Here is a 15,739-nt window from a genome sequence, read left to right as displayed (position 1 = left end):
GAACTTTCCATTCATTTTTTTATTAATGGTGCAGGAAAAGTGCACTATAAGAGATTAAACACATACAAATACATCCATATATTCTAAGATCTGTGTGAAAGTTGTACATTTACTATGCATGAGTGTGTTTACTATTCATAGCTTTGCAGTAAAGATCAATATGATGCAGGGAGCAGTGTTTGATTTTTTTCCTCTAGATTGTGAGAGATTTTAAACCATTTTTGTGCAAATCATTCAGGACATAGTTGCACATCTATAAGCATTATATTCTGTTAACTATGATTTACCTGCACTAAATACTTGTGTCTGTTGTTTCTATTCAATACCATGCTGACAATTCAGCCAGTATCTTTCTAGTCTCTTTGTACATTTTAGAAGTTGCCTAATGTTTCCTTGAAAACTCACTTCTTAAAATGGTGATTGTTGAACCTCTATTAAATCTGACACATACTGCTAATTGGTATTCAACCTGATATGAGTCACTTATGTGGCTGCCTCTCCAACTGTGATGTGCAGTAGTTGCTGCTGGAATTGCTGGTTCTCTGTCCAAAATATTGAAATATAATGCATTCACAGAACTACATCTTAAAAAACAACAAGCTAGTATGAAAAGATGAAATGCTGCATAAGTGACATGTACAGTACAATGATCCACTTATATATTGAGTTTGGTGATTTTTTTTTTTTTTTTTTATGAATCTCTATTGAGTACATTTGATGTTTTATGATTCTATCATTTATTTTTATTGCCATGTAAATTATATAATGTTTATGTGGGTGTCATTTATGTATATGCAGTTTGTACTGTCTACTCATTGTCTTAGTCAGGATGGACTTCTAAAATAGATTTTTAATATCAATAGTCATGTTTCCATCCAACACATTTTTTAGAAAATTGGCAAAAGAAAATGTGAATTCATACACACTTCCATCACTATTCTTATGAGTTGTTTCATCATGGTCAAAGTTTTAAAACTGCCAAATAATTCTGAGAATTTGCAGCAGTTTATCAAAACCTTTGCCAAAAATTTATTTCTACAGCACTTCATACACAGTAACATTTTGCTGATGTCTACATCTAATATGTTTCTCATGTTAAATTCAGTGCCACAGTCTTTAAACAGGTCCACACATTTAGACACAAATTGTGAGACATTAACTGTTGTAACTGTTTCTGCTGCACTTATTCAATGCACCTATCTCAAGTGTAAAAATGTTTTCACTATTTTTTGCTATTTTTCAAGTCTGAGGCATTATCTCACAATGAAAATGTAAATTAAAACAGATGAGAACGTACCTAATGAGTCACTCTTGGTTAAATGATGAAAACCACTTACGTGTACATTCATGGGTATGTCAGCTCATTCTTCATTCTTCTGCATCATCGTTAGGTGAATGGCCAGAATGTGGTCAAGGTTGGCCATCGGCAGGTGGTCAACATGATCCGACAGGGGGGCAACAGCCTCATGGTTAAAGTCGTCATGGTTGCTCGAAACCCTGAACTGGAGGACACTGCGCGGAAGAGAGGTAAGAGTCAATTTTTCCTCATATGTCATTTCCATCCTATGTTTATGATGTGACGATAAAAGCTGATTGCATGTTTACTTCATCCTAAAAGCCTGTAGCAGAGTGGTTGTCATTGGTGACTGCATGTTTATATGAGAATACTAAACATTAAGTCTGCATTTGGCTGGCTTCCCTTGGCAGCCCCGCAGCAGACTAAAAGACTGACTCCTCCTGCTATTGCCCTGCGCTCCAAGTCTATGACATCAGAGCTGGAAGACATGGGTAAGATGGTGGAGGGGACAAAGGACTGAATGCAAAGAGGAATGAAGAGAACAAAAAGTAAATTACATGTGACACTCCAGTTTTTTTTTTGCTTTTGTTTTTTTCCTCGGGTGAATCAGATTGGAAGACTAGTGAAAGCCAAGTTGAAAAGCTAAGAAAATAATATAGTATGATGATGGGGAATGAGCCTTTCAGCTGTCTTGTAGTTTTGATTTTATCTGTCAGTGAACAGGGTGGTGCAGGGTTCAGGGTGTGACTGGGAATATATTAAAGTAACCTGATTAAAAGTGACCAAAACTGAGTTTAGTGCCTCATCTGGAGTCTTTTTTACACAACAGAAATTCCAGATTCTGAACTTTGAAATCCTTAATTCCCAAACAATTCACATTTTTTGCATTTTCATAAACATATTTTACACACTATTTGAAGTAACCTTAGGTAGCATTAAAAATGTGTATGTAATGGGCAAAATTTGAAAAAAAATGTGATTAAAAAAATGTTGAGTCTTGTTTGAGGTGTTTGCTTGTTCCTTTGCTGACAATAGTTTATGTGCAGATCTGGAAAGGCAAACATCTTTTTCTGAATAAATTTTGATGTACTGAACATTCAAGTCAATTAACCTGGTTCATCCCAAGCGTCTTCCCTGTTAAACAGAAATAATTGCTCTACTTTTTCTTCTGTCTTTATTAAAGTCATGTGTAATGGATTCTTCAGCACCCTCTGAAAACGTAAAACAGTCTAGTTTATTTGCTCCAGAACAGTTTCATGGAAATGCATGTAATTCATATTTTCTTGTTTTTTGCAGCTTTACAAAGATTTACTTGAAAATTACTTGACATATTATGGAAGCACTGCCAATAACACCTTTGAAAGTGCTGGGGGGTTTTTTGTTTTTTTTGGGAGGGGGGTCATCTAACACAAATACAGCATGTAATTTTGTTTAAAAAAAAAACAACAAAAAAATCCTTCCTAGATTATTTTTTTTATCTTAAATACATGCCAACAGAAAAAATGTGTTAAAATTATGAATCCCCTTGACACTGATCAAAACTGGGATTTAATTTAGGACATATAGCCGAGCATTAGTTCATTGGTTGTGTGTGGTGAAATTACTCCTTTCAGATGTTATTAATTACAACCTGTTCTTTGTTTCTCTTCCCAAACCCACATGTGCTGCGGACAGTGGACAAAGGTGGGAGATTGATGGATTTGTGTGCTATCATTGTCTTTTCCGTCCTTATCACCATCCCTCTCATCACATCAGCATTCACACCATCACATGTGTCCGAGTATGTATTTCATCGTTTCATCTGCTCTATACACACCGCTACGCTGCAGTTTTAGCCACACCTAATTTCTGTTTCCCGAATTATGCATGCTTCAGCTGCCTCTCCATGGAAAAAGAAAGCAGGTGAATATCATCCTTTATCATTACCCCCATCACCCCCCCCCCCCTCCCCCCCTGAGCTTTAATTAAAAATTGGCTGTTTGATGCTCTAATATCTTCTCTTTTTGCAGAATACGAGTCCTCTCAGGGTCCTGATAAGAAGAGGACAGTCTATCAGATGGCACTAAGTAAGATATCACTTTTGCTGCTCTTGTCACTGTAAGAGCATGCTCTTAAACCTGGAGGGAACTGACTGAAATCCATCTCTTTATGTTCCAGTTATTATTTTATGCCCCATTCATGTTAACCTTCTTTACTCTGTGCCTGCCCTGCCTTTGTTTTAGATAAACTGGATGAAATCTTGGCAGCTGCCCAACACACCATTACATCAGACAACCAGGGCCAGAGAGGTCACGGGGGCAAAAGGGATCGGAGCAAGAGCATTGTTCCCAATACCTCCAACGAGGTACTGCCTGGAATTGAAAGGAAATGGCCCTGTTATGGTTATTCAAATACCTTGTGGTTGTGCTGGCTCTGTAGACCCAATTTCCTGTTAACTACAAAACATTAAAATTGACAAATAGCGAACAGCTGTGGGACTTTCTCCCAGACTTTCAATGTCATGTATAAAACAGGGCTTTCTGATGTATTAAGATGTTGCTCAGATTTAGTCATAGACATGACTAAGGCTTGCAAACGGAATATTCTGATCTATAAAGCAGCATGAACTTCAGATTTTTTTAGCTGCAGCCCTCACTGCACTTCATAGAAAATGATTGACAATGAACCACCCACACCAGAACACTTGTTAAGTGTGAGTCAGGTTGTGTCCATTCATCCAGGCTCTGTTGGCTAATACATTAATGCTGATATATTTGCATTCCCTATAATCAGCGTGGGGAATGTTTCATTTTGAAATGTAATAGGATACATATTACTAGTAGTTACCCTGTTAAAAAGGGATTTCCTTCATCAGTGATGTAGCAGTGGCTTTGCTAACCTTCATTATCCAACAGTCTGCTAAAGAACAAACCCCTGAATTGATTAAAACCAACAGAATGAATTATCCTTCACAGTTTTCTTATGTAACCACTTTGTAATTACTGACATTTTGATTCGTAACTGTAATTTTCTAGTTAATACATATATTTTTTCTTAGTAACTATTGTGGATTATAAGTACATTTAAGTACCTAACAGCATTACATGTAACTACTTACACCTCACAACTGATTATATTGTAAAACAAATCAGAATTAGCTAAACAGGTCATTTTTATTTCATATTTATTAGTCATTGGCTAAGTTTCAACAGCAGTCCCTGGGTGGGTGTAAAAAAACCCACATAAAATCAATGAAAACAGTTGTAACATGATAGCACATATTAGTGAGCACACATAAGGACATAAAATACCAAGAAACATAAAACAAAGTATACTTTAGGTTTGACATATAAATTATAAAATGTTGATTGTCTTTCAACCATAGTCTTCCTTTTTTTTTTTTTTTTTTTTTTTTTTTTTTTTTTTTTTTTTATGAACAATATGTATCACAGACTGTAATAATAGTTGACAGAATATATCTGAGTAATTGTTTCCTCTCACTTTTTTATTGTATGGTTTCAGCCAACCTTTGAGCAGCAAACAGCAGTGAGTATGGTGCAGCCTGGGCCCGGGTTTGGCTACAACCAAGCTCATTTTCAACCAGGACACGGCCCTCAACATGCAGTCATGATGCGGCAGAAATCTATCGGTAACTGATATGAATTAAAATGATCTATGCCAGCTCAGTCGAGCTTGAAGTTTGTTTTAGTGTCTGTTTATAAATGCATGTGTCCATTCACTCAGGTGTAACAGAGGAGGAGAGGCAGTATCTGCACCCACCTGCCATGAAACTGTCTCGCAGCCTTTCTGTGCCAGGACCAGAAGAAATCCCCCCACCCCCAAATACATCAGCCCCTGAACCACCGTTGTCAGCAGGCCCTCACCCTGGGAGGGGTCCTGCTATGCCCATCCCGCCTGTATCCCAAGCCCACTACCAGCTACAGTCCCAACCAGGACATCCCACCCAGGCAGGCTGGGATAGGGGAGGACCTGGAGGGATGAACCAGCAGGTCATAGTCCCGACACTTCGCAGACAATCGGATGGACTTGCTGTCAGGGAGACAGAGGCACCAAGGAGAGGCGGAGGCAAAATGGGAGGGTTAAGGAGAGGCTACAGCAGTGCTACACCACCAACAAGTGCTAAGCCTAAGGCCCAACAAGCTCCGCAGCATCACCCTCACATGGTCAGCCGGGATCAGGCAGGAGGGGTTGGCAGGGGGGCAGCCAGAAGGGGTGGGAGGGGCGCCCTGATGAAACAATCAAAAGTAGAAGAAGGGCTTAGACAACACAGAGGAAAAGGAGTAGCAGCGAAGGAGACAAGCTCTATCCCCATCCCCACTATCATTGTCAAAGCGCCTTCGACCAGCAGCAGTGGACGGAGCAGCCAGGGCAGCAGCATGGAGGCCGAACCATCACAGGATGTAGATGACAACGCCTCTGCAGACATAACAACAGACAGCGCCAATACCAGTCTACCCTCACCACTCACCCCCTCACCACCACAGCCCCCCATCTCCGCCACTTTACCTTCTTCAACTGCTGCACCTCCTGTTTCCTCACAGCAAAACCTGGAAAACCTGGACTACACTTCAACATTTGCCTTAGGAGGAGGAGGAGGAGGAGGAGGAGGGGCACGCAGGGAGAGGGAACGTTTCCGAGACATGAGAAGAAAGAGTGCTTCTTTCTTCTTGTCGTCTGAGGAGGATATTCAAGGAGAAGCAGGAGGTGGAGTAGGAGAGGTTGGGGGAGCATTTGGAGCTAGAATCCAGCCTTTACAGAGCTCTCAAATGGAAGTGCCCACCCCTCGTCTACGGCCTTCCAAGTCTATAGATGAAGGCATGTTTTCTGGAGACAGCTATGTCAACTATTCCAGCAGCATGCCCCCAGCCTTCGGTCTGCCCGAGTATTCTTCCCCTATTACCAGTCAGGACGGCCAGCCCAAGTCGGCTCCCTCCATGTATGGCACACAGCCTGCTACTACCTTCATACATCCACTCACAGGGAAGGTTTTAGACCCCTCGTCCCCACTTGGCCTCGCTCTGGCTGCAAGAGAGAGAGCTCTGAAGGACGACCGTAGGACGCGCCGTGAGGATAGACACTTTGGTCGGCAGCTGTCGACTGTAGGATCCTTTCCAACCCCTGTTCAGACTCCAACGCCTTCACTTTTCGCGACCCCTACCCAGTCAACATACACCTCACCAGTCTCCCTCCACCTAACCTCCCCGACAACCACCACCTCACCTGCATCACTCAGCCGGCCACAGTCCCCAAGGATATTACGTCTGGGAGGAGGAGGAGGTGGAGAGAGAATGGAGAGAGAAAAAGAAGGAGGACCAAGGGAAGGTCTTAGAGTTCGCTTCTCAGAGGACAGAACTAGTCAGTATTCGACTCAATATTACCCACAAAGCCCCCGTGAAAAGGAAGTGTACGACAACAGGCCCGCTCCACCAATACAACCTCCCCCACCACCCGCTCAGCCTGCACCTCGCAGACCTTCATTTCTGCAGATGGAAAGTGCTCCTAACACCAGTTACATTCCCCAGTACACTGTCCCCACTGCACCAACTCAGACACATGAGGCTATGGTTGATGCAAGAGCAGGCTCAGCTGGAGGTTTGGGACTGATGGTCCTCCCTCCTCCAGCTCCCTCAATAGATGCTGACGATGAGTTTGTTTTTGTGGATCCCTTGCCACCACCTTTACAGTTTGCAAATGGAAAGAATGAGAGGGGCCAGGAGCTTCCTCAGCAGCGTCATCAGATCCCAAATCAACATGCATCTGCTGCTCCACCTCCCCCACCCCCTCTTCCATCCCCTAAGATCTCCAATGCTCCCCAGTCTTCACAAGGTGGTGACTCTGCTGCCTCCAGCTTGACCTCCTATGACAGCGAGGTAGCTACGCTTACACAGTCAGCATTTTCACCATCTTACCCATCGCCTCAGATTTTCCAGACATCCTCCACCTCTGCCACCACCTCTGCTACTGCTGCAACTGGTATTCTGCCCTCTGCGTCACTACACAGGCCACAACCCATGTCGTCTCACCCCTACTACAGCAGCCCTAATGACCCAACTGTAGGCGGTCACGCCCTGACTCAAGACAGAGGCACAGCAGCCCTCACCACCACCATGACATACGCCACCACAACCATGACAGCCACAGCAGCAGCCACTACTACCACAACCCCACCGGCAACCTCTGACTACAACATGAATATGGCAGGGCCCAAGGCTGGCCTCAACACGGGAGGCAGAGCTGCCGACCACACTCATCACCAGACTATCATACCCAAGACCGGAGAGTGGCAAGATGCTGTGGTGGATTCTGGGATTGAAGAGCTGGACAGCCACAGCAGCAGTGACCATCATTTAGAAATGCTGGGTTTGAGTGGGCTGAGAGGAGAGAGGGGAGGGGTGGGAGGAGAAGGAGAGAAAGGAGGTGAGCATCAGGATCTTTGCACATCCTACTCAGGTGGGCAAACATTTGAGGTTCACAGTGCCAAAATGGCAAACCCTGTGTTTCCAAAGATGACTCATTACAAGGAAGGAGGAGGGAGGGGCCTGTCTGTAGCACTACGCAGGCAGAACAGCACCAATCCAGCTCCCTTACAGCTGCAGAGACAAAGCAACCCTGAAGATGCCAGGTTAGACGGAGTTGTCGCAGATGAGAGGAAGAGCAGACAGAGTCGAAACAAAATGGAAGATGGCTTTAGCTCTACGCTAGCTGCCTGCTTAGAGAGACCGATAGAGGCTCGGCAGGTAGGCTGGGTTGACATTGACGAACATGATCAAGGCATGGGAAGAGTCCAGAGAGCGGGTATAGCTTTGGAGGGGCGCAGGCTTCACTCACCACTTTCAGGTGTTAAAGCTAGCATCATCAATGAGCTAAGCTCCAAACTGCAACAGATGAGTGGCATGAAAAGCATGGATGACTGGAGCCACACTCCCAAGTCACCTACCATGCATAGGTTTGTATGTTTTATGTTTTAATAAACTGTTGTTTTATATCGTCACTAAACAACCCCCCCCCCCCCCCCCCCCCCGCCCCCGTAAATTAGTATGTCTGTCATAATCTGTCATATCTAACATTTCATGTTGTAGAATGACACCTCTGCAGAGTTTGAGGGAATTTAAGTGATGGATCTATCAGTAGGATCTGTGACTTGACAAAAATTTGGAGCTTTTTGCAGCTTTTTCCAGTGTCATGTGGAAGCTTGAAATTTTCAGCACATTAAAATTCAAAGTGAAGCTGATATTTCAAGTTAAAATTCACATTATGAAATTCATGATATCTTGGGAAGAGTCATAATATTGTGAGAATGAAGTTGTTGTGAGAAAAATATTAGACAAGTAAAGGCTGAATATTCTATTAATATTCAGTCTGAGCCCAGAAGCTACTGTTTGTCATAGACAGTATTGTTTGCTAAACTAATATTAGTACTGCTTCATTGTTATTTCTTACCCTATTAAAAAAAATAATACATGTGAAATCCCAGCTTTATCTTCGTAATGTTTAGACTTTTTTCTTTAAAAATTAGAATTGTCTCTTAAATTTTTTTTTTTTTTTTCACAGTGTGCCCCTTATATAACCTTATATGACCTAATATGACCTTCTCTTGGTCGTTATAATTTAGAGCCCAGCAGATACAATTCAGAAATTAATGATTTTTGCATATTTAGAATTTCTTCAGTTTGAAGTGGAGGGTGGACAACAATTTTTTTTTTTTAACTTTTTTTATGGAAAAACTATATTTAATTCAAAATACAGGGTGCTACAGGAATGACCCAGATTTACATATATTATTAAGCAGGATAATCTTCACAAATGGAAACCACTTTGATGTTTTCTTGCAGTCAAAAAGGTAAAAAATAATAATGTTAACTAACTAAATACACCACCGCCATCATATGTCCAACGTTTGATTTTATTTTCACGTCTACTTAAAAAATCCAGGCCTCCACACTGGAGATACGTCTGGCACCATCCAGTATTATTTGGAAACAGGTGTAAAATTGTCTGACCTGTTTGGCTACATTGTATTCCTTAAAAATCTCACACCATTCTTTGGAAACACTAAACTCAGGATGCAGCATCAGTGTCTTTGCAAAATACTCAGAATAGTAGAACAAGGAAACAAGTCATGGTATTAAAATGAGTATTGGGGTTGCCCAGTTATTCCAGTAGAGTCCATCCTGTGAGCCTTATTATAAAGAGTTTTGGGGTTGATGATAAGTGTTCCCTTACAGCCTCTGTATTTACAATGACTTGGCAGCTCCCTTTTTAGAGACAGCCACAACAGGGGTAAAACAACACGTAAAAACCTCAGACCTAATTTGATGTATCTGATAAAAAAATCTGCGAAAAAAAAAACAAAACAGAAGACAAGGGAATTAAAGTTCAAAATGTTAATTCAGTTTAAGGTTTTAAGGTGAGTTTCAATAGTACTTTATTAATCAATGCACAGTGTTTTTATGAACTTTTATAAGACAAACAGAAGGTAAAGGTGTGTGTGTTTTTTCACATGAAGTTTGTGTTTAGCATGAAAGTTTACATGTTTTTTCTTTTCCTTTCAGGTATTCGGCAGACTACACTGATGCGTTTCACAGCCCTCCCACTGGTCGCTCCACCTCACCTTTACCAACCTCCTCCCCTCAGCACCGTCAGATCCTCACACCCAATCTGTCGGCCACCCCTTCTGTCTCCCCTTCCCCTCAAGTAACAGTTCAACGTAACTGGACCCGCTCTCCATCTCCACAAATGCCTTCCTCCCCAGTTCATTCCCACCCTCCCCACTCTCCAACGTACTGTCCATATCCAACGTCACCAAAGCATCGGTCCAAGATGCGAAGGCAAACTTTTGATTTCCAGTCCAGTCCCACAAAGGAGATGCGCTCTGCAGTTTCCCGGCGTCGCGCTCCAAGCCCTCTTATCTATAACACTGAACAGCCGAACCCCACCCCTCCCAGACCCTCCTCCCTCCCCATCCTTCCCAGTACACCTGTCTATAGCAACCCCTTTGAGTTTCCCGGACCCCTCACTCCTCCTTCTCCTGGTCTTCCTCTAGGAGACACCTACAAGTCCTCAACACCTCCACTTTTCTCTCCATCTGGTGTGCCGAGTCCAAACCCACTACTCGTCTCACGCTCTCTCTCCCCCACCCATTTTCTCTCTGGGGCCTCATCCCCCATGCACCTACCCCCCAGCCCGTCATGCCTCAACTATCCCCACCTCACCGCTCCTCCACCAGCCAAACCCTTCGCTGTGAAGCCCCTCCCCTACTGGACCAAGTACGACGTGGCTGACTGGCTGGCTTACCTAAACCTGGCTGAACACACGGAGCGTTTTATAGACAATGAGATAGACGGCTCGCATCTGCCTTCGCTAACCAAGGACGACTTCTTGGACCTGGGAGTGACACGTGTGGGTCACCGAATGAACATCGAGAGGGCACTGAAGAAACTCACTGACAGGTGAGGGAGGACTGACTGACTTTCGAACATGTAAAGGCAACGGGTTCAGAAACGGTCAGAAAGGAAGCGCTGGATGGTGAAGGAAAGTCAAAGTGTCTCATTCCTTCCGTACAGACTAGCTGGACCATCCCCTTTCTTTGTTTTAATTGTATCATTTGATAGTCGTATCATCTTTCCTTCATCCTTTTCTCTTTCTCAGTCATTTTGCCATTCTTATTAATCTATGCTGTATCAGTCCTACTTAGTTTTCTCCGTCTTTATTTGATTTCCACCCATTCTTATTCTTTAATTTGACCTTCTCTCCCCAGGCGGCTCTCCTCTCCTTTGCATGTCAGTACTTCTCCCCAAGACACAGACTGAGGGGGTGATTCTAAGATGAAAGTAAGGGAGAGAAACTAATTAACAAAGATGAACGATATGAGAAGACGTTCAAGAGAAGAACTATGGACATCAACAGGAGTTTGTGTTTAAAGACTAAGGGCTGCAAAGTTGCCTATTTATAGAGAACACACATTTCTGGAAAAAGGAAGAAAGAGTACAATGTGAAAATGAAATGCTTCAACTGAAAATGTGCTTCAAACTTTTGATGGACAGGCATTTAATTAAGACACCGTTTTGTGCTGTAAAAGACAAACAGATACACACACTCCTATGCTCACACACACTGACAGATGGACTCTCACACCATCTGCTGCTTAGCAGCACTAAGATATCTTCAGTCTTAGTTCAAAGAAAGTCCAAAAGTTGCTGCTCTAAAGGGGAAACCCCAGTAAGATGTTACTGACTGTGGCAGAACCAGAAACTGTGGTGAAAACAGAACCGTAAAGGCCACATCCTACCATCAGTTTTGTAGCTTTAAGCACATCAGAGTTTCAAATAGCACTGGATCCAAAGTCAGAATACAAACAGGAAGGATTTGTTTGTACATGATGATAGAAAAAAATTATAGATTACATTAGTATTCTTTATATATTTGCCATGTTCCCCCAAAGGATGCCCCAATAAGCTTTGTATGTATGTACTTTGCGAGCTCTAAATATATCTTCTGTGTTAAATGGGATTCACTATCAGTAGAACCATTTGTTTTGTACTAAGTGCTGATTGCAATCATTCAGCTGGTCAGGGTATTTTTAACTGTTGAATTCAAGTTGTGAGTAATAAGGATATACAAATACTGGAGAAAAAAAAAAGCATTGGTGTGCAATGAACTTTATTTCATTATTTTCCTGATTACTATATAGAAAAGAGTAAACACTGGAGAAAAATTGAAAACGGTTTGCATGTCATTTCAACCTGCAAATCACCTTTTCTTAGGCTTTATTATGTGTTTATGGCCATAGCACAGGTCAAGGGATGGATCCATCCTTTTTGATGCCATAATGTGGAGCGCTCTCTCTCTCACAGCAGGTGCAGTGATCAAAAAGGGCTTTTTACTGCTTCTCTGTCTGCCTGACTTCCTCAACCTTCAGCCTCTGTGAGTCTGTGTGTCTGATTTTTGTGCGTGTGTGTTCGTCAGCCTGCCTTGGTGGCCAAATGCTTTATGGAACTTACACCCTTCTCTTTCTAATGCCTTTTCCAAAACATATTTATAACGGTCAAAAAACATTGTTATTATTGTTATTTTTTTCACCACAGGACAATCCTAATGTTTCCTTGTTCCACACATGAACCCTTGAATTGAAAAACTTTGACCCACTTTTCAGAAGGATGTTTTCAGAGAGATAAATTTAAGATAAATACTGTATACATAGAGGTGAACATGAGCTCACTGAATTTTTTAACATGCCACTTAGCCATTCCCTACAGTGGTTTTAACTGTAAGGCAAAAACACATCATGTATAGATCTATATGTAATGATGATGACAATGATAACATAAAACCATAGTATAATAATGATATTAAGTATGTAAACATTTTTAAGAATCTCTGTCTTCCAATTAGTGTGGACAAATTCTCTGAAGCTTTGATTTATTTGTTTCATTTTGGGTTTTCTTTAAATGCTTTCTATACTGCTCGCCCTGTGGTGACCCCAGTGAAGCTGACAATGCATTTTCTCTCTGTGACTATAAATTACTGACTCTGTATTCTCATGCTGCCTCAGTGATATCTCATGATGGACACTACTCTGAAAAGTGTTAGGACTGAGCGGTAGTGTAGAAAGCATTATATACAATGATTTAAAAGAGTATTTTAGGTCTAGTGAAATGCATAATGAATATGACTACATACAGTATGAGCCTAAGTATGCAGAGGTAAAAGGTATATATATATATAAATATATATATATAAAAATATATATAAAGTTTTGTTTTAAATAAAATACAGTATTTACTGATAAAACATATGATAGAGGTATAACTAAGGTGTTGAAATAAATGCTAAAATAAACTCTAGCCCTGTCTTGATTCTCTTTTCTCCCTGCATTCCCTCTTCTGACAGATTCACATAATGATCCAGGTTAAAGTGCTGTGTTTGAATTGACTCATTTGGCAGAAACGGATCTCAGTCCTACGGTGGTTGAATGCAACATTGATTTCAGGTCCAGGATTATTTTCCCATCAGGCTCGATGAGCTAATAGCACCAAAGAGTCGAGCTCACAGGGAGGGAGAAGATGAGATGGTTTAATTCAAAATGAGCAGCGACCGCGTTCATGCAGCAAACTAAAGGATGCCTGGGAGGCAGTAAAACGACAAGGAAAACAACTTGGAAGAAGATGAATGGGAATATGTTTACTAGCATGGTGGCCCATTTAAGGTTGATTATAGAAAACTGTAAATGTAATGCGTCTGCTTTTTAACTGCCCAGGTTTTACTCTCTGGTCAGGGCTGTTAACAATTAACAAAATTTCACTTGTCAAAGGTTGTTTTTCTGTTGCAAAGAAACCACTTTCTGCCATTAGTTCTCAGAAAAATCAACAGAAACTTTCCCAAGGGTTTGCTTTTGTCAGCATTTTTCACAGAAACTGCCTCTGAGATAGAAATAATAAATAGCCATGGATGAAAAATGGAAGAGGAATTGAAAAGTGACCTAATAAGGTGTTCTTCAGACTTACAGGGCCTTAGCATGGACTCTCCAAGTCTCTGGACCTGCACGAGAACCACAGTCAGTGTTTTGATTGTGATAGTTGGAAGGATTCTTTAACATTGGCCCAAATGTGGGTAAATAAAAGACAAACTTGTGGCATCCTCAAATAACATTGAATATCACACAACTACAAACTGTCTGGGATGACACACTGAAGTCTGCTCCATGTTTTCATTTTGATCTGTGATATAAAGACGCCAGAAGTCTAATCTCCAGTTTCTGCCACTGGTTAGTTTAACTCACACATCCCTAAATCCCTCAGTTGGTCACTATTTGTTTTGTTCTTTTCTTTTAAATACACTGTTGCCCATAAAGTTGGACTAAAATATTTGTACAGTTTCTCATGAAATGATTGTGACAAAGTGATTTATTCTTGATATATAAAGTATAACTGGGACTCAGTGTGTAGTCATTCCACCAAAGCTGATTAGTGATTAGTAGGAATAAAAAGAGAAATGTGTCTGAAAATAAAATTATTCCAACTTTATGAGCAACGGTGTTTAACTGGACATGTTTCCATCACCCATTTCTGTGCACATCCTGTCAGTATTGTGTTGTAGTATTGTGGGCCAAATTTGCAAAAAAAAAAAAAAACAATAACAAAAAAAGGTTTTAACACCTTTAATGGGAAATAGAAACACTCAAAATAAATAGTAATAATCTGATGTAGTAAACATTTAAGTCGGTGGTTCCCAACCTTTATTGGCTCATGACCCCATTTTAACATCACAAGTTTCTGGCGACCCCAGACATTCAAAGCAGAGACTTTTTTTTTTTTGCTAAAATTAATTTGTTTCTGATCATGTAATAGTTTTCTACACTATGTTGCAAATAAACTTTAATTTTAGACGACATTTAGTCTATATAATGTATATTATTATGGACGGAGGCAGAAAAGCCAGGTGTAGATTACTGCACAAAGTGAGAATTTTATTTTCCTTGGTCAGGATATGTACAGTCAGTCCAGTTTGTATTTACAAGGCTGACAATTAATACTGAACAAACAAGAACTCACACTATGAATTGTGAAAGTGCTGCAGCATCTGAAACTGACCACAATGAAAATTTGAAAGATAAACAGTACCACAGTGCTTCAGTTTCAGCCTCAGAGTTTGTCATGGTTTTTATGTATTGGGATTGTGTCTCTCAATTCACCATATATTTTTTATTAGTAAGTTTTTTTTATTTATTTTTATCAATTACTAGAAATTTCAGGTGACCCCATTTGACTTCCAGGTGACCCCACATGGGGTCCCAACCCAAAGGTTGAAAAACACTGATTTAAGTCATGCTACTGAAGGGCTGTTGGTATGTATGATTTTCCCATAAGGCACAAAAACGTCTTGTACTCAGACTTGTATAACATGGCCTAATCAGCTTAGTTTATTCACTCTACTGTTATTGGAAAAATGCCTAATTCCCTACTTCATTCATTCTCTGCATTTGACCCACCATGGTTACACTCTATGAGCAGTGAGTACCCAGGTCTAGACCAGAGGAGACACTTCAGACCAGAAATCAAACCCAGAACCTTCTAACTTTACCTCATTTATTGGCAGGTTGTAGGTTTTGAGGCCTGGTGTACATGTCAGAAAGTTAGCTTCAAGGTTGAGTCTAGTCTCCAGTGGATGAGGTACCCAAAAGTAGTTTCAGAGAAGCTCATTTGGACCCTCTTTATGTAAGTATATTATTCCTAGTAAGTACGTTTTTTTACAAAAGCATCCGTACTTCTGCTGGAGCAAAGAATGCATGTACTTTTGTCACTTTTACATATGAGTAAAAAAAAAAAAAAAAAAATCTGATTAAAAATTTGGATTAGAGCCACTTTGAATGTAACCTTAGATTGACAGGTAAATGCAAACCAGATGTACATGAGTGTAACTCTGGATGACGCAGGTGTTCTGCTG

The 15,739-nt window shown here is 41.0% G+C and overlaps 1 protein-coding gene across 1 annotated transcript in view; it reads left to right on the top strand.

Moving 5' to 3' along the window:
• LOC115410296 (SH3 and multiple ankyrin repeat domains protein 1-like) overlaps positions 1–13,140 on the top strand; it is a 62,219-nt gene extending 49,079 nt beyond the window's left edge. Inside the window, 10 exon segments of the mRNA XM_030121893.1 lie at positions 1,392–1,527; positions 1,708–1,788; positions 2,972–2,980; positions 3,173–3,199; positions 3,307–3,363; positions 3,520–3,641; positions 4,799–4,925; positions 5,021–8,243; positions 9,850–10,746; positions 11,055–13,140. Of these exon segments, the coding sequence (XP_029977753.1) occupies positions 1,392–1,527; positions 1,708–1,788; positions 2,972–2,980; positions 3,173–3,199; positions 3,307–3,363; positions 3,520–3,641; positions 4,799–4,925; positions 5,021–8,243; positions 9,850–10,746; positions 11,055–11,106 (4,731 nt within the window). The 3' untranslated portion in view covers positions 11,107–13,140.
• Positions 13,141–15,739: the final 2,599 nt, after the last annotated feature.

This window comes from Sphaeramia orbicularis, chromosome 19 (genome assembly GCF_902148855.1).
Source record: "Sphaeramia orbicularis chromosome 19, fSphaOr1.1, whole genome shotgun sequence".
Classification (NCBI taxonomy): Eukaryota; Metazoa; Chordata; class Actinopteri; order Kurtiformes; family Apogonidae; genus Sphaeramia; species Sphaeramia orbicularis.
Note: the sequence above shows the minus strand (reverse complement) of the source record. Positions and strands in the feature narration are given on the sequence as shown.